General features: G+C 43.0%; 1 protein-coding gene across 1 annotated transcript in view; it reads right to left on the bottom strand.

The window, feature by feature from the left end:
* Nucleotides 1-7525: 7525 nt before the first annotated feature.
* Nucleotides 7526-19168, bottom strand: part of MAP3K1 (mitogen-activated protein kinase kinase kinase 1) — a 28706-nt gene continuing 17063 nt past the window's right edge. The window contains exons 11-19 of the mRNA XM_018562690.1: nucleotides 19065-19156; nucleotides 18208-18397; nucleotides 15630-16899; nucleotides 13424-13576; nucleotides 10624-10786; nucleotides 10414-10545; nucleotides 9007-9149; nucleotides 8718-8849; nucleotides 7526-7874 (exon numbers count right to left, since the gene is read on the bottom strand). Of these exons, the coding sequence (XP_018418192.1) occupies nucleotides 7725-7874; nucleotides 8718-8849; nucleotides 9007-9149; nucleotides 10414-10545; nucleotides 10624-10786; nucleotides 13424-13576; nucleotides 15630-16899; nucleotides 18208-18397; nucleotides 19065-19156 (2425 nt within the window). The 3' untranslated portion in view covers nucleotides 7526-7724. The remainder of the gene's footprint in view (nucleotides 7875-8717; nucleotides 8850-9006; nucleotides 9150-10413; nucleotides 10546-10623; nucleotides 10787-13423; nucleotides 13577-15629; nucleotides 16900-18207; nucleotides 18398-19064; nucleotides 19157-19168) is intronic.

Here is a 19168-nt window from a genome sequence, read left to right as displayed (position 1 = left end):
TGAGGTTACACAGGTTGAGAACCACTGATCTACACTATGCCATTTTGCTACTGCACTTAAAAGGGATGCTAAACTCCGGCATTAAATCTTAAAAATGTACCCTAGCCATTAAGAAAAATTTATCTTATTTGTGTATCACTCGGCTGTAGATCGTAAAATCTCTGGATTCATGCTGACACTGTCCTTCCTTCTGGAGGGGGGCTACTTTTGACCCCCATGGTCCCTGTGTGTTGTAAAGTAACCCCGCTCCAAGCTCACTCCTGTGATGGACTACAATCTCATGTTTAGTTTACCAACTTGTATTGAGATTGTAGTCCACCACAGGAGTGAGCTTGGAGTGGTGGCTACATTACAACACACACAGGGACCAAGGAGAACATAAGTAGCCACCCTCCAGAAGGAAGGACAGTGTCAGCACCAATTCAGAGATGATTTGAGGCTCTAAACAAATTGACAAGTGATACACAAATAAAAAAAGTTTATTTCCCTTTAACAAAATTAGAGTTCTACATCATCTTTTCACTTAGGAAATTTAAATTGCAAGTGACAGTAAAATCAGGAGTTAAATCTTAAAAATACATTCAAGTACCACAACTATTAACAGAATGTATCTTATTTGTGTATCTCTGGGCTGTAGATCATCAAATCATCTCTGAATTGGTGCTGACACTGTCCTTCCTTCTGGAGGCTGGCTACTTTTGTACCCCATGGTCCCTGTGTGTGTTGTAGTAGTCACCACTCCAAGCTCACTCCTGTGATGGACTACAAATGAGTAAACTAAACATGAGATTGTAGTCCATCATGGGCGTAAGCTTGGAGTGGTGACTACTTTACAACACACACAGGGACCATGGGGAATAAAAGTAGACACCTTCCAGAAGGAAGGACAGTGTCAGCATCAATTCAGAGATGATTTGAGGATCTCCAGCCGAGTGACACAAATAAGATACATTTTTGCTAATAGTGAAGGTACTTGAATGCATTTTTAAGATTTAACTCCTGAGTTTAGTGTCCTATTTAATATAATTTCATGCTTTAGTTGTATCATTTTATTAAATACTTTGATCCATATTAAAAGGTGCCCATACACCTTACAACCATCGCACGACTTTCATCCTGCGATGGTTGTAAGGTAAATAAAATCTCATATGATCTGCCCATCATGGACAGGCAGATCGTACTTGCGATCGAAAGCCCGGCCCAGCTTCCATTGATCCCAATGCTGAGCAGGCAGTGTGCGCTTGCGCACACCGGCCTGCGCGGCATTCGGTTTCAAGCCTGCACTGGAGACAAAAGACGTGCGACAGTACAGTAGAAACGGTCGCACGCCTTCCATACACCTGTTGATTGTACGATCGAGGGATCACTCGCGATTATCGTACAATAACCTGCAGGTGTATGGCCACCTTTAGCATTTATCTGACAGTTCCTGCAATAACTTAGTTTATAGCATTCCAAGCATACATTGTTACAGGGCAATTCTTTAACAGCCATTCCTGAAGAAAAAAAAAAGCACAGATTTGTTCAAAATCTTTTATTTACTATAAAGACAAAAACACCAAAATAGGTACAAATTATACTATAAAATCGGTTCATGGGTTAAAAACCTTTAATAATTAAAATATCTTGATATATTTAAAATAACAAAAGGATACATTTAAGCCAAATTTATTTCTTAACCCAGAGATTTCCGCAACAATTGCTTGCACAGTTAAGGTGCTAAAAGAGAAATTAGCCCTTGAGCCCTGGAAGTCTTAGGAATCAATCTTACAGCAAGTATAGTCTCATTGTGAAAAGTCAACTTTGGTAGAAGAAGAAAAAACAAAAACAACTATAGGACACCTGAGGTAGTAGAGACTGAAATAAAAACAAGCAGTAGCCGTTATTTACAACTTAACAAGTACCAAATAACATTAAGAATGTCACAAAAATAATTATACAATACGATTTTCAGTCCAGCTTTGATCCAAAGAAAATAAGATTATATCACAATCTGCATAAAAATAGGACACCACAATTGCCAGCAAGCAGGGGCAGTGGAGGGCAAACTAGTGGAACCAAGACTTGGCGAGTTTGAAATGTGGAAAAGACAGGAATCTAGAGAGTAATACTGATTATCTGAGGTTCAATTATGCGTAGGGATACAAAAAAAGCATTAAAACAGCCAACAATCTTCCAGTATATAAAATCAGACAGAGTGCATCAGTAGCAAGGAAAACATGGGACTGATGATTTAAGACTTCGAGGAAAATAATCATATGCCATAGCATAGCTGTCAAGTAAAATACAGTTAGAGCTACTTAATTTCACATTACGGAATATAATTTAACTCTTTGGAATATGCTTGTCTGTCGCACGCGCGCACACAAAAAGAAGAAGGAATGTCCAAATTTGTAAAATTCACATTTGAATACAGTTCAGCATGTGTTTCTGTACTATCTAAAACAAAGCGCCCAGATCCATACAAGGTACATTTGCTGAAATGTATAATAGCTTATTCAGTTGATCCTGAGAGTCAGAATAACCTTATTAGTTTTAATTGTGCAACATCCCCAACCGGTTTCCAAGGAGTTAAAAAAAAATTGGATTGAAATATTTTTATAAAAAAAAAAAAAAAAAGAAGAAAAAAAGAAGAACAAAAGCAAGAGAGCTGCCATCTTCCTTCTATTTTACATGCATTAAAGGACAAAGAGGTGAATTAAACCAGGACAGTGAAATTAAACGGTTACATCAGTATTTCACCAGCCAGACAGAGGTGATGCTTGGCTCCTCCAGGGCTCTGTGACACCATTGGGACACGTCATGTTTTGTCCGAGCTGAAGCCAATGAAGCTAGAGCAGGCTGGACTTGTATCAGAACTACATCACCCTGACAAATCCTACTGAGATCAGCAAATTGTATTCATTTTATTACCCCATCCACAGGGTTTTGAATTTTGTTTAAATGAGCAGTGCCTTACATACACATAGCAGTCCTATATTGACCATAGTTCTCTTTTGGGTCACAGGAGGATATTTACTAATGTCCTCCTGTGACCCAAAACTCAGTGCAGAGCCGCGCTGCAGCCAGGAAAGATCCTAACAATATTGTCAGGATCCACCCCTCTGCCTGATTGACAGCTGGCTCTGCCTCTCTAGAGTCTGTGCTGCGCTGGAGGAATGGAGAGGAGGGGGGGTTCTTGTGGGGAGGTGACCGACACTCATCGCTCTCTGCAGGAAAAAGACCATGAGCGGAGTTGATCAGCGGTATGTGGTCTCGCAGCTCTGACAGCTGTACTATCATGCGCCGGCTCTGATTCTCGGGATGAGTGCATTTCACTTTCCCCATAATTCTCCTTTAAAGAAGTCTTTCTGAAGCGAATACTGGAGGCTGCCAGTGCTTACTTCTGGAAATTCTAGTTGCCTGGCTGTCCTGCTACTCCTCCTGCTTTAGTATTTACAATCACTAACGGAGCACACGCAGTTAAGGATTCAACTTCCTGATTTACATGCTTGTTTCTTGGTGGAGACTTAAGTGTATTTCCACTTTTGCAGCCAAATTGGTATAACACCTATTTTAGATCTGTTAGATGTTTCTCATTCACATAATACAACATTCTTTTTTTAATTGCTGCTTGCACAATTCACGCTCTATTCTGAAAGAAAAGTTGTTCTCTGCTGAATGCAAGAGGGGCCTGAGCAGATTAAAACACAAATGACTCTGTCTGCACTGTCCTGGCAGAGCTCTCATTATCAGTTGTAAACTAGATTTGAACAATGTCTGTCCTACAGCATTGTATGTTAGTGAGAGGAAGCTCAGTGTGTCTTTCTATAGTGTGTCTACCTATACTTTCCTGGTAGGCAAGATAAACAGGAAATATTGTTTTGAAGTTCTGTTGGGGATGCAGTGTGAATGGGAACACAAACAGAGGGGTTTTCTTAAATTAGACTGCAGAAGTGGAAATACACTGGCGGCAGCAGCAGTGGTCCTCACCCTGTGTAACCTTAGCACCCACATTTGCCCTCGGTCATTAAGTCGCGACCCAAGTGGCACTGCAATGGAAAGCACGGCAGTGTGGGCTGCTGTGCTGTGATGGAGCTCCATCCATATGTGCGTTGCTTGTACAACTCCCATACGTGCCTGTAGAGGTGCCGTGAGCTAGAATGTGATGTGGTCCAGGTACCTCTATAGGGCATGCGAGGGAAGCTATAAGCAATGCATGTATGGATGGAGCTCCCTCGCGGCCATACCCCCAGCCCACCCCACCTCAAGCTGACACTCATATTTTGAATGGCTGCTCAGTGTGAGAACGGACAGTGTTGGGCTAGGGGGACGCTGATGAGCCTCTCACTTAGAAAAGTGAAAGGCGTGCGGCGACCCATTGAACACGGAGTCACGACCCACCAGTTGAGAACCAAGGCTTTAAAGTATTGAATAATAACAGAAGGGCAAATTCTAGCCAGGCACCCAGCATTTTCAGCAAACCTTCCATTTTTCTTAAATATTTAATGCACCTCCATTGCAGTGAACTGAACATTTCCATACAGATACAATGGATACAGTGAGACGATGAGGGCCGATTCTCCCTACAAAAGGCATAATCTGCCATGCAGTAGCCAGCCCTTCAAAATGAATGGGCTTCAAAGCACCTCATAATAACCGATAATTTTGTGCTAGCCGCATTTTTGTTTTCCACAACACAGTGAACGGCAATGTGCATGATGTAGCGTGTTGCAGCTCACATGCGGTGCTTCACCACACATTTTACTGCAATGGGTTAGGTTGAACTAGATGGACTTGTCTTTTTTCAACCTAACTATGTAATGGTGTGCTGTGCATGGGCCCTGAACGAACACCACGGGTAATAAATGCCATCTACAAAAGTAGTTATTTTCTGCCCTTCGGTTATAAAACTTGACGGGAAGCTGGAGCTCAGGATATGAATGTTGGTGAGCTACGGTACTGTGGGTAAGCGTATAAAATCCTTAGAGGTTTATCACTTCTGCACCAATAGATAATTACAGGATAGAGTACAGGTTTGTCAATGGCACCATTTTTAGCCTATAGCTCATGGATGGCAATGCTAACAACCTTGCAGTACTACACATAACATCCGGTCTCTTTTCAGGTGCAGGTAATGCATTCAGAAATGATGGGGGATGCAGGTGAAAATGAACACAATTCAGAAGCGAGTCAGCCCAATTCTAAATTCAGTAGGTAAGGAGTCAGGGAAGTCATAGATTTCGACTGATAACAGTAAAACAAGCTTACAGGTAGCTGCTGCCTGCTGACATGTATAGGGATTTTGACGATCTTGCTCCTAGGATTAGGCAAGCCTGAGATGGGAACATTATGACCAGCAGGGTTAAGAGCCCCATGAGCAGCAAATATAATTTTATATAACTATCGGGCTGTAGCAGATTTTCAAGTAGACTTTTGTGCTTCTGCTATGACTAACATTGCATATGAGCCAGTTCCAATCCATGATGTATGACAGAAGAAAAGCAGCAGAGAGTCAGCAGACAGACAGTGAGAGTGGTCAAGTTACAGTCTTCTTGATTTGGTTTGAAATAGAACTATACTTCAAAATACTTTTAATAGAAAAATATTAAAACCTGAATATTCCAGACAAAAGAACAATTTTTGCTTCTCAGACATTACTGATCGAGAGAACAGGCTGAGCAATCAATGCACAATACCTTACCAAACCAACAGCAATTGGTCAGATACAATGCCTGAGTGATCTAAAACTGCGCGGGTTAAAATCAAAGTCATATTTAATTTACCTTCAATCATTTATATTCTCTGAAATAAAATAAGACAATGATTTCAGAGGATACAAGCACTCATCCTTCAGAGCCCCCTGAGTTCAGTGACCTTTTTTTCCCACTGCATATACTAGTCGTATACTAGCAGTAGTCAAGATTTGCAGGTGCGCTTTCCAGTGACATGAATGAAAACAGTATGGCATAGGTTTGTGAGGTCACACAGAACCCCATGGATTAGGCAAGTATATGACATCTTATAAGTGGTCACCATGAGGAAGAGGGGGTTCTGTGATTAATCCAATGCCACTCAAACCCGATATTGAAGTTTTGCATAGTTGCTGACTAATTGCATCTCATGCTGGCTTCTTGCATCTCACTAAGGGCAATACAGAAAAAGCCAATAACTAGGGAATTGGCCAACAGAGTGAGATCATAGTTATGACCTTGCAGGAGCGGACAAAACACAAACTAACGAGCACAAATCTGTTTGAATTGCACGTGATTCAGACTACTGGAACCCACCTCAAACTTTAGGGTGGAGATGGCCTGTAAAAATTTGAGCATGAGCTTTAGCCACAAGTTCACTATAGGAGCCAGAATAAATTCTTGTGGTCCCAAGATAAAAGCAGAACATTTACTCAACTGGCTTCCGCTATTCTCTCACAATGGCTCTGTTGGGATGCCAGAAAAATGGCACATGAACATCTAAAATATTTTTCTCTTATTTACTATCCCCCAATGTTAATTTTTCTGCATATTCTATTAAAGGAAAAAACCTTCTTACTTAAACCATAGAAAAGGCCAGTGACCAATAGTACATTTGTTGTGGTTAGCAAGGCTTGCCGATATAACAGCACTGGTTGTACCCATGAACAATCCCGCCATCTGGTGGCCAACACTGGCAGTACAAGTATAGAGAGATGGCTTTTGCGAGGCTATGCAGTCTAACCCTTAGGTTCCCTAAAATGAAGTTGCAGGAGCTCTTTCCCCGATGGTCTTTATGACATTTGGGGCTTTAAAGGCTGCTCACAAGCAGCAAACAAAGCTGTTCATTTTCTGGATAGGTATACCCTATTGAAAAACAAAACCCAACAGGGAAGAGCTGCTCCCCATACATGCATACACTGTGATGGCCAAGTGCATGCTCCTCTGTTGCAGTAATACCCACAAAATGCTGAGCCGAATTGTGTACATATCCTAATGTAACCATCATTGTTATTGATCAGAAGTTCATTACATTGACTAGATGACTTCAACTCGATCAGATCCAGATCACTCATTGTCTTACTTAGATAAGTGTTTGGGTACAAATTACCCAAAAATTATACCTTACCCTCTTAAAAAATAAACTAAAACACCACATGATAGAATTGTTCTCTAAATGAGGAAAAGCGGTAAAAAGGTTGGTTCTGTGTTGTACAACTGTGGTAAAATACAGTGTAGTCAATATTTACACATTGCAATAATCTCTATGGCCATGTATACTGCGATCTGACCGATACACTAATTACAGGCTCTGCCCCGCATTGCCGTCATGACTCCTCTCAGTGGAAGCTTCAGAAAGCTGGAGATGTTTTATCTATATGCCAGAAGTCATGGCCCACAAAGTAATGTTCATGCAAATTTCACTAAATTACAAAGCACACACACCAAGATGTGTTTTTTTATATATAATATATATAATAAATAAAAAAATAATAAAAAGGAATAGATTAAAAGTCAAAAGGGGCCGTCATCTTTCTCATTTAGATTTTTGGAAAGGAATCTCCCACAAGGCACACATTTTATCTATTTTTGTTTGTTTTTAGGTCCTCCTTGTTCTGAAGCTTTTCCAGGTATGAAGTGGTCATGCACAGGGCAGGGAGGGCAGACATTACACACAGGTACAGTATGGCAGAGACAGGACATGCAGCTATAGAGGAACAGGGTTCCCTGTCTCTATTTCAGTAGTAAAATGCTCTTTTGGAGAGAAAGCTTCTACCACTTTGTTCTAAAGACTGGGTGCTTCAGTAACTCTCTTGATGGGGGCCGATCTTGAGGTTGAAGCTCCAGACACCGAAGGGTGACGTCCCGCAAGCCCGGAGACAGATGTGGTGGGATTGATGGAGCCGTAGTTGCGCTTGCAATCTAAATGTGAAAAGACAGAACCAGAGTTGTTTTTATGCAGCACTGAAGCTATTTACTGGTTTATTCTTGATAAGTACTAGACACCGCTCCAAGCTCGCTCCTGTGATAGACTACAATCTCCATACAAATTAGTAAACTAAATCCAAGATTATAGTTCATCACGGGAGGGAGCTTGGAGTGGTGGCTGCCTTATAACACACACAGGGACCATGGGGAACAAAAGTAGCCACCCTCCAGAAGGACAGTGTCGGCACCAATTCAGAGATGATTTGAGGATCTACAGCCGAGTGATACACAAATAAGATACATTTGTGTTAATAGGTAAGGTACTTTTTAACATTTAATGCCCGAGTTTAGTGTCACTTTCAAAACAGCATACACTATAACTTGTAGCATAAAAGCCTCTTCTAACCGAAAACCATACCATGATCAGTACCTCTAATGGAAAACATAGGATATTAGTCACCAGGTCATGGCTCTAATTAGCAATGGGTATGCTGCAGGTTTACAAACCACCAGCATATTGGACATCTATGGGAATTCTGACATCACAGGCAGAGAAGACTGCAGGACAGGACCCAGTTGTACATTGCATTACGGTGCAATGACTTCAAAAGTGATATGGGAGAAAGATGTGAGACAGGTGAGCACTGTTGCACAGAACGACCTCAAAAGGGGATATGGGAGGCGGAGGTAAGACACGGGAGCACAACTCCATAGAATGACATCAAAAGTGATATGGGAGAAAGTTGGGAGACAGGGGAGCACAGTATGACATCAAAAGGGGATTTGCGAGACTGAGGTAAGACAGGGGAGAGCACAGTTCCAGAGAAACAACCATACCTTAAAAATGAGAGCAAGGTGATTGGAGTGTTTCTCTGCATTCCATGGAGGTTTAGCACAAGCCATCTCTATAATGCTGCAGCCAACACTCCACACGTCACAGCTCCGACCATACTGCTGCCCCCTCAGCACCTATAGTAAAAAGAACAAGAAAAATAAATTAATAAGCAGAGGTCTTGAAAAAGGTTACTCTCAGATTACAAGTGTTTTACAGCGCACAAAACAAAATTGTTATACTTATCCAATAAAATGTAAAATGAGTAAATGAGCTGCATGATGAGAAGCATACCTCTGGAGCCATAAAAGCAATTGTTCCCAGCAGCTGCCCCTGAAATTCGCCAGCACCTGTGCCCTTTGATGCCAGTCTAGCTGCTGCTCCAAAATCAGCAATTCGTAGTCGCTGCCCAGTGCTGTCAATCAGTAGATTAGCACCTAAAAGAAAGTAAAGACGTAACCTTAATAAAACAGTCAACCAATAAATTGGAACGTTATGACAGTTAACCCTTCCCTGCCCACAAATTGTATATACACATCCACCAGCATTATGCCCCTATGGTGCGGATATTTGTAAAATGTTCTCCAGAGCCTACACTCAAAAGTGGAACGGAGCTGTCAGTAACAGCCAGGATTAAAAGTCTACAGCTGCAATGATGAATGGTACCCAATCAGCACGGTTCCCTGGAACGTGATCAGTCAGCTATGACATGGTGCTCACATGCAGGCTAGAGGTTTTATTGTAAAACTAAAAGCCTTCAGCCTGCAGATAAACTTCCACCTTCAGGCTGTAGTGTTCATCTTCAGTGCCATAGATTGAATACTGTTATTAGATTACAGCATTTAAAAAAAAAAAAAGGGGAAAAAACCTGGGCATCTAGGTGTGAATGATCTCTGAGAATAAAAAGGGTTAGTCTGTTGCAGATGTTTTACATCTGATGCATGCAGAGTACATACCGAGTACAACCCCTTCCTTGCTGGTGCTGGAAGCAGGAACACAAAGCTGAGGCTGACTGCATGCAATTGATAAAAGGAGTTGACAAGAACTCATCAGCCACAATAATAGAAATTATTAAAAGAAGTACGGGGTAAGTGTTTTTCCCCAAAGTTCTCTCTCCGGCAATACTGTCTGGATCCACCCAGCTGCGTTAGTGACAGTTGGCTCTGCCCATGTAGAGGTAGAGCCAGCTGTGCCCGCCATCTCCCCTGTCCATTCCCCCAGTCAGCACTGGAGGATCAGAGAGGGGAGGATCCCTGTGGGGAGCGGTGACTGACAGTCACTGCAGGGAGACGATCGGGAAATGAGCGGAGCGGTGCATGCTTCTACTCACATCCCAAGCAATAGAGCCGACCTGTGACAGCTTCTTTATCACAGGTCGGCTCTGACTGAGGATGAGTGGAAATCACTCGCCTCATAGTTCTCCTTTAAGTTCTTGATCACCTAACAAAAGGTTTCCTTCAATGATACATAAAAATGTTGAAGTTCTTGCTGAAAATATCTGCAGAAGTAACAAACCACTGTCCCGCTGTGGGCTCTAACCTGAACTATGAACCAAGCCAACAGTAACTTTATCTTTACAGCTGTGTGGGGAATCCCCAGCCCACCATAGTGGTCTCTACCACCACCTAACTATATGTGGACTCCTTGAGCCCTGAGGCCACAAATTAAATCACCAATTTCAAAGTGTCCTCTGCCCCATACCTTTTATATCTCTGTGAATGATCTGGTTTTCATGAAGGTACGAGAGTCCCCGAAGTAACTGATCTGTATAGTTGATGACGACAGATTCTTTAAATGCTCCGTATTTACTAAGTAGGTGGGCGACCGAACCACCTGAGAACACAAGATCTGAATTAGAAGAGAAACACCACCACACAAATTTCACACAAAGCGGGAGGATTTCACGGTTACCTGCCATCCACTCCACAAACAGATTGTAGTTGCTCTTCTCACAGGTTGCCCCAAGCATCCTTATGATATTTGGGTGACTGAGGTGATTCATCATCCTGATCTCCTCCCGAAGAGTCTCCACCACCTCTCCTTGCTCAGTAGATGTGTTCCTCACATAGGTCACCTGGCACAGAACAGAGGACACTTACTGCACAGAACACATTATAAATGACAGAACGGCTCTCTATTTGTACAAACCAACACAACATTACAGATCAATAACCAAAGCTTGGAAGACAGTAAAGTTACCATCTACAATAATACTGTATTCAGAATGCATTGGACCTCCTTGCCGTAATTACACAATTAAACTGGCATAGACCAGATAGAAATAATGCATTCATTCATTTACAGCAAGGCAATCATCTGCTGCAGTCAGTATTCCTTAAGGGCCGGTTCAGAAATAAACCGCACAGTAAAATGTAGCATTCTATCACGCAGCTAGGGTTCGCAGCAGTGAGCTGTGGTTTCTTGACTTGTTACAACGCAATTTACTGTGGGTTTTTTTTTTTTAAACTTCTAAAACTTTATTTGGAGTGTACAAAACTAAAAGTGTACACTCCATTCAGGTCCCTGCAAAGCAGTGCGGTGTACTGTGGCATGGCGTTTCTTGTTGCCATCCAGTGCGCTGTGGAAAATGCAGCACTGCACATTACACCTGCGTTGCAGTGTTAAGAGGGAACAACGCAACTGTTTTATCTGTGGTTTGTGGAGAGCTGCATTTTCCTACTGCTGAAAAATGCATCTTTCCACACAAGTGTGAGCAAAACTTAGAGAGGATTATTTTGTATGAAGTACTGCAGACTCCGAACGGATTTTGGGTTGGTCCTTTTAGGTACCATCTCGCAATCTCTGACTGGAAGCAGAGTTTTTTGTGATCTTTTCATTAGCACATCACAGAACGAAATCATGACATTGGACAAGCGCCTAGTGCTACTGCCAATAGCAACCAATGCTAATTACTTGTATGTGAAGGCCGGGTGTCTGCTGCAAACAAGCGATAATACGAAATCACCTGCACTCCATACAGCGTACAGACCTTGAGTAAGAGGTTGGTGCTTTAAGTGACAACACGGATGGCGCCGTGTCAGATACAGTCCATAATAGAAGTTGCCAGCACTCAATGATATGTAGTAAAGCGCTTTTATGGGCCGTCGCAGCCGACCCACCGGAGCGAGCCTGCATGCGATCGTCGGTCGTCTAGGGGAGACTCCAAGGATCCAGGACATCCAGCCTGTCGCCCGGACAACACTTGGTAGAAGATTCTACTGAAAAAAGCAGGAAGAAGCAGGTAAGAATACCCGAGAAAAAATTCTTAGCTCCTTACTCCTGACGCTAGGCAAAAAACTGGGGACTTGTCAGCAGGTGGGGGGTTTGGCCACCAGCAGGGGCCGCCCCTAGGCTGTAATTGGTCTTTAGTTTTTTTTTGTGCCTAGCGTCCTTCTCCTGCAGGTGGCGATATTACCCTACAGTACATGATCTCCGATTTGTTCCCTGTGTCCTTCAATGAACGGGAGAGAAAAATGTTTCTTGCAGTTTAAATTGCTTTTACTTGGGTTATGGTTTTACGTGTTAAAATGTCTTATTTCTGTCTTTGAAATATTAGGAGGGGCTGTGAGGGGTCAGAGGTGGCTTGTCCATTATATGTTAATGAAGCTTATCAGATAAACGCAATCCTTTAATTTCAGTCCCAAGCCTTTCCATTGGGACAGACCACAGTGGAACAGCCAAGAAAAACCTGGAATCAGACATCTAACCTGATTTAACAAAACATCTTAAAAAAGCTAAGAAATTTAGATTTTTTTTCAGTATGCTGTGTGAACGGGAACACATAACGAACATATAGTGGGGTTTTCTCAAATTTGACTGCACAAGTGGGAATACACAAGGTTGTTCATTCTGCATTGCATGAAAGAATCTGACACCACTGTAACTTCCTTCCCTCATACACTGCAGGATATGAGGCATACCGTGTTCTCTGGCAAATGTACCACTGCTGATTTTATAAGGGAGGCCCCACGCAATTACACAGGAAAGAAGAAGAAAAAAAGAGAGACTTTAAGAAACAATTCTGATGTGAGAAGTTAACTTTGTATTGCACAGACCGATTTTGCCCTTTTTCTATTACAAATGTTTTATTTTGCAGTTTAAGGGTTCACTCACATGGGGCAATGTGGCTTTGCTGCAACAGGAATCACAGGTGTCCCTGTTCAGATGTGGTCGCTGTACACACTTCCGTAAAATACAGGGTGACAGTGGTCACATCTGTAAGCGGCAGTCCACATGTAAATCGTATATGATACGATTACATGCAGTTTGGAACAGATAACTGCTGCTGGACAGATGCATCCAGCATCAGTCATCTATTTCAAACCGCATGTGATTGTGTCATATACGATTACATGCGGGCTGCTGCTTACCGATACGGCCGCTGTCACCCTCTTATTTACTTGTATGGGTACAGCGGCTGCATCTGAACGGGACACCTGTGATTCCTGTTGCAGGAATCCGCAGGTTCTTGCTGCAGGAATCCCAGATTGCACCATGTGAATAGGGTCTATATGAACAGCAAGGAGGCACCATCCAATGAAGCTGATAAGCAGTACCAGGGTGCAGGACGTGTCCCATAGACTACCACTTCATGTAGACTATCTAAATGTTTACAGTAGTGGCAAACCGTTCTGGTGCTTGCAATATGTTTGCAATCAGGGGCTTAAACATAATTCAATCCCTCTCATTCTTGCACACTAGATTCTCTCACCTGTTTGACGGCCATTAAGGTGCCAGTTCCAACATCCTGAGCTTGATAGCAGGAAGAAAAGGCTCCCAAACCAATCTGCTGGCCTTTAAGCCATTCAACCTCTTCCCGATAGTGATTTTTTGCTTTGGTATGTCCAGGGAGGGTCTCTGGAGTCTAGACGTAAAGATTAGCATGTTAATGTCACAATCCTTCCACAGAGGCTTGCAGTTAACTACCTGAACTGGTGTAAGGCAGCTAGAAATAAAAGGATACATTTGGCCTATACACAGAGGATATCACTAGTAAATAAATAGGCTGCATGTCCCAGAGTGTTGACCCCAAATGCTGCCTCCATTATTAATAGGTACTTTCAATTGTTGGCCGTGAAATCAGTCCTCTCTTGGCCCTTCAGTTCAATGCAGACAGTGTCAATGCAGACACAACACTCGTTTGCTGTGCCATTTGACTGAACACATTCTTTCAAGCCAAGATTTCATGAATGTGCAATGGGGAGCTATGCTTTGACACCTGTGTGTATAAGACAGACAATAGGTGACGCTGACGATATGTTCCGTTAGACTTACCGGTAACGGTATTTCTAGGAATCTTCCAGGACAGCAACCTGAGAGATGTACCCCACTACCAGCTCCCCTACATCAAGCAGGGGGAAGCAGGGCAGGGCCACCGGCCTGGGGGCCTCAGGAGTGGGTCCTTTAAGGGAAGGAACCAGATCCTGGCCTTTCAAACAACATAGGGAAAAACACCCCTCCGCTCTACAGCAAGGCCAGAAGGGAGGGAAAACACCTTCAACAGCAGAGCCGCACAGAGGGGGATCCGTGACCTCAAGGCCAACCGGTCAGGAAGAAAAAGAACAAACGTGACGTGGTCCTGGACGGTAGGAAACACAATCTAAACTGAGGTACGAGGGGAAGGGGAGGGGCTTTTAACTGTTTTGCTAATTGTGTTTCCTGTAGAAGGTGGAACCAATCATCTCTCAGGTTGCTGTCCTGGCATAATATCTCTAATGCTAAACCAGAACTCCTTCAAGGATCATTCAACAAAAGATGCATAAAATAATTTAGCACAATGAAAACAGAAATATAATCTATTAAATAACACAACTATAGGGGATGATGGATGATAAAAAAAAAGGAAACGTTCACCTCTGAACATACAATTCTTCTATTGGAGAACACAAAGTGACAACTCCTTGACTTGTACATCCATGCCTAGGCACAGGCTAAGAATTGGCTGCTGACCCCACAGATATTTCTGGGGATTTGGCACCACCACATTTTGCTTACAGTAGGATCAAAGATGCCACAAGCTGGCATTTTGAATGTGCAGATTTACTTGAAGGCGTGGGGACAATGATTTTCTTCCCTACACCCTCAAAGATCCTATGTAGAAAGGTTTTCTTCTAGGCGGCCTTTAATAAAAAGCCACCACTATGAAAGATTCTCAGCCCTCCAAATCCTTTTGTTCCTTTGAATCCTGGCCATTTCTGACAGGGAAGGCTCCAAGACAGAGTTAAAGTTTGTCACAAAGCCTCACCCCGTTTTTTGGCATATCACAACGATGGGTAGTCTTATGGGCCAATAAAAATTTGCAGAAGGGGTGGGCAAACTTCAGCCCAATCACAAAGTGCTAAGACGTTGCCTGTCAGAGATCAGGAAAATGATATCCAACTCTTCACCTTCCTAGATTCTCCTACTCGTTACACAAATCTCTGACGTGTACTTGTAGCCAGGTTATTACCATGATAAAACTCGCATTTTATAAAAAAGGCATCCCCAGGTGTCTACACAGAGGTACAGCCTTTTCCTACAGCCCCCTAAGGGGTTCTATTACACAAATACTGACCTCATCTAGGACAGCAAACCTCGTTTTGGCAATTACTCTGATGGGAGGATCAAATAGCCAATAGGGAGTCACGGGGGGGATCTACAGATTCAGTATAAATAGTCATAGGCAACGGAGAACCACAAGTGTCTGGAGCCCTGGAGAACCCTAGAAAAAGGCTCAGTACATCTGGAAGAGTGTGCCTTCGCAGCCAAGTGGCAAACTAGCAATGTCGGCAAGTGTTTTAAACCACAAATGGTTTCTAAACTTAACAGACCAGTTTTGAAAAACATATCCTGAAAAGCAGCAGGTTGTTCAAAAAGCAACATCTTTCTTAACAGCAGAACAGGTATCTATAGGACACGTTTCTCCTAACCAAACTTACATCCTGCTGAATAATGATGATGTCCTCCCCATTTTCCACTTGTAACTGGGGTATGACTGGCAGAGCATCCTGAGAGGCTGACATGGCGAGAACAATAGCCAGTGCTTCCTCCTCCTCTGCTTCCATTTTCTCTTTGCACTTCTGATTGTGGCTGACATCCTCTTTGTAGGTGTCATCAATTTCTGCTCGCTCTGGAGAAAGCACAGCCACCTCAGACTTAAAAGTGACCGTGCCATCACCAGCAGGCATGGATGCCTCCAAAAGGTCCTCCATGCTGGAATTAAGCTCTGTATTGGCATCCAGCCGACCCTTTTCTTCTACAGGAGTAAAAACAGTGTCATCACTGGGTATGACAGCACAACTGCTACTGCCACCATTGTCACTATGAGAAACATTTAGTTCAAGAGTCATATTGCCTTTTGGAGACTCGGCCAATTTCCCCATTTCCCCCGGAGTAGGCCGAGATGGCTTTGGCCTGTGTATCTGATGAGATGGCAGGGGCCTAGCTTGAGTGAAAACAGGAGACAGTTTTTCAGGCTCTTTACTTCCTGAATAGTGCTTCTGCATTTGAAGAGAAAACTTCCTTTGAGTCTGAGGGGAAGCAGATGACAATTTGCAGGGAGTAAATCCCTGAGGTTTAGGTTTGGGGATATCTGAGACAGGGCCAGCTGGCACAGACGGGGCGGAGGGAGGAGAAGGTAAGGTCTGGAAAAAGGAATGAGGAGGTTGTGAGGAAGAGGGAGAGTTCAAGCATTGACTTAAGGGTCTGCGTTTAGTCTGGATGGCAGGCTTTGGTTGCTCAGTCGTCACTAAAGGGCGCCCCAAGGAGATCCCCTCCAGTGCCTCATTCAAGTCCTCAGGGCTAGAAGCGGCTTTTGAGGCACAAAGATCACTCCCCACTTTCCCTGATAGCTGCATAGTGTGTTCTGGGGAATTACTCTGTGAAGTAACAGGGGAGTTCGCTGGTGCAGAGGGCTGCACAAAAGCTTCCCTGCGGTGTTCAAAAGTCTGAGAGTCCTCCAGGCCTTGTTGGATCACTTCTACAATGTCCATTTCTTCCGCGATAGCCATTAAACGTCTTCGCATGCGGCTGTAATGCGTTGAGCTGGTTGTGCTTAACATGTCCAACAGCTTGACGTACACGTGAGGGACTCTGGCGACCATCCTGGCTGCGCTTAAGAACACTCTGCGGGATAATTTCCCCACCATCGAATGGGAGTTGTCAATGGACTGCAAGGCAAAGTTTAGCAAGGACAGCAAGTTCCTATACCTGTAAAAGAAGGAAGTGTCACTATCTAGCATAAAACTGAACAGCACAAAATACTAAATGGATTTATACAGATTAACCGCTGCCCACTGAAACAATCCCCAGCACAAAGCCTAGTGCTAAGGATAGGTTTATAAATGCCCTCATTTAGGAGCCATTAGTGGACATTTTGCACAGCTGGTGGTGGACAATTAGGAACAAAGCATAGGAGTTTCCCGATCTTGTGATCATTATGTCTGCAGTGCCATATGCTAATACTTGTAATTATCAAACACATTAACAGTATTAAAAGAAAAGATGCAAAGTGAAAGAACAGAAAATTGCAATTATGTTATCCAGCAGAAAGCCAATGATCAGTAAGTTCTAAAAGCCACTAATATTTGCAGTGAAAACAGGAGCTCATATAGCATCCACTATGAGTTATCACTGGATAGCTACCGAATAAGTTTGGTGCGGTGATTTGAATTGTAGATGCCCAAGCGTTGATATATCACTAGACTTGTGATTACCATTTGTACACATTTGATGTGCTCTATGGTTTGTTTGCATAGCAATAGCTCTTATCCCATTCAAAATGGTCCAAAAGTGGTTGACTTGGAAGCATTTATTGAGATACTATATACCAGGTTTCCCCGAAAATAAGACCTAGTACTATTTTTGGGAATTGCTAAAATATAAGACCTAGTTGTGACCATTCCCAGGCCCGGTGGTGGTATAAGGGAGAACTTGAAGAGCCACGGGAGAGGCAGGAGAGAATCAGCGGTGCCAAAGAAGCTGCGCTAGAGGAAGCGAGGCAGCACCGGAGGGAGCAGAGCCGCATAAGCCGATGCCTCCTCTATAGTGCCAGCTCCTGTCACAGGCGGAGTGATGCCAAATGCACTCCGCCTGTAAGGAATCGATAGTGAAAGTGCGCTTCGCTCATTCTGGCCAGCGATTGGTTAGCAAATTGTTCTTGGGAAGGTACGGCACCCCCGATTGCCCTGATCACCATATTTTTGTACACTAATACATGTAGACAGTGTCTTATTGTCGGGGAAACACGGTATATGAACATGTTCTATCACCTTAAATACATAATAACCATTACATAATTTGATATTATTTGCACGTTAAGACCAACAAGCATTGTTTATAGTCACTGATGCCGAGTCATTTTCTACTGACCACAGTCCAGCCAGTGAACCGGTCCTTTGTTTAGAAGGTTTACATCGTTCACGCATCTTTTAGAACATTATTATTTATACCAAGAGAAAGGTTCATTTTATAAAATTAATTTTGGTTGCACTGCATTCATAACAAGCTTTTTGATACCTTTCTACTGCTGCATCAGCCTGCAAGACATCTCCACTAATGATGTGGGGGTAAAACTCAGCAGGAAATTCCAACAAGAGCCGGTCAATGAGACATAAGCGGCCCAGTAGTGCTTGCCAGTTGTTAGACTCTGTCTGGGTGGCCAGGATACAGGTCAAGACATATTCAACTCCACCAATACCAATGGAACCTAGAGAAGTGAAGACAGCCGCCAGATAGAGTGACATGGAGTACAAGGAACGTTTTCAAAACACATAGATAAAACCCTGAGGAAAACAATTACAGCTTTACTAGCAGGGAACCATTAGTGATTAAATAGAGCAGTCATTAACAACATTAAAGCCAATTTCACCCAAAGCTAATACTTCAGTTTTAAGGTTTGCAATGTGAAATCGCATGTAGTTCTTGCATGCGCTATAATATCAATTATGCAAATAATCAAGTCCTACTCATTTGCCACAGCCACTACAAATCCAACAGATGGTATTACATCAATTACAGTACTGGATTCTAGAACGGATATAAGCTGGTGGGGGATTCACGCCACCCAAAGATGAAACGGATTTGAGTGGAGTTTACCTTTTAAGCTCGGACTAAAAATCTTCACATGCAGTTTATTTTGCTATATATCTGATCTAAAAATAAACTCTAAACTGCCAGTTGGCGTGTCCCTCCTGTGACTTATTCTGCTGTGTGTTTGTGTATTATGTGAACAGAATAGCAGTAAACTAAATAGAAAGTGTGGACCATGGACTTTAAGAGCCACTGAGCCAGGTGCTGCAAAGGTGGGTACTGGCAAATTAAAAACAAAACACTGGCAGCCCAATCTTTATATGTACGGACAAGAAGGTACTAACCAGAATTGAGGATCTCTCTCCCCACAGCCAACTCTCCTGCTTGCCCCTTGCATAGTTCCAGCAATGTTGACACAGAAAGCTGACTGGTCCGGCTGCAGGAGGCA

This window comes from Nanorana parkeri, unplaced genomic scaffold (assembly GCF_000935625.1).
Source record: "Nanorana parkeri isolate BGI_ZX_2015 unplaced genomic scaffold, ASM93562v1 scaffold591, whole genome shotgun sequence".
Taxonomy (NCBI): Eukaryota; Metazoa; Chordata; class Amphibia; order Anura; family Dicroglossidae; genus Nanorana; species Nanorana parkeri.
This window is presented reverse-complemented; position numbering and strand designations above follow the sequence as displayed.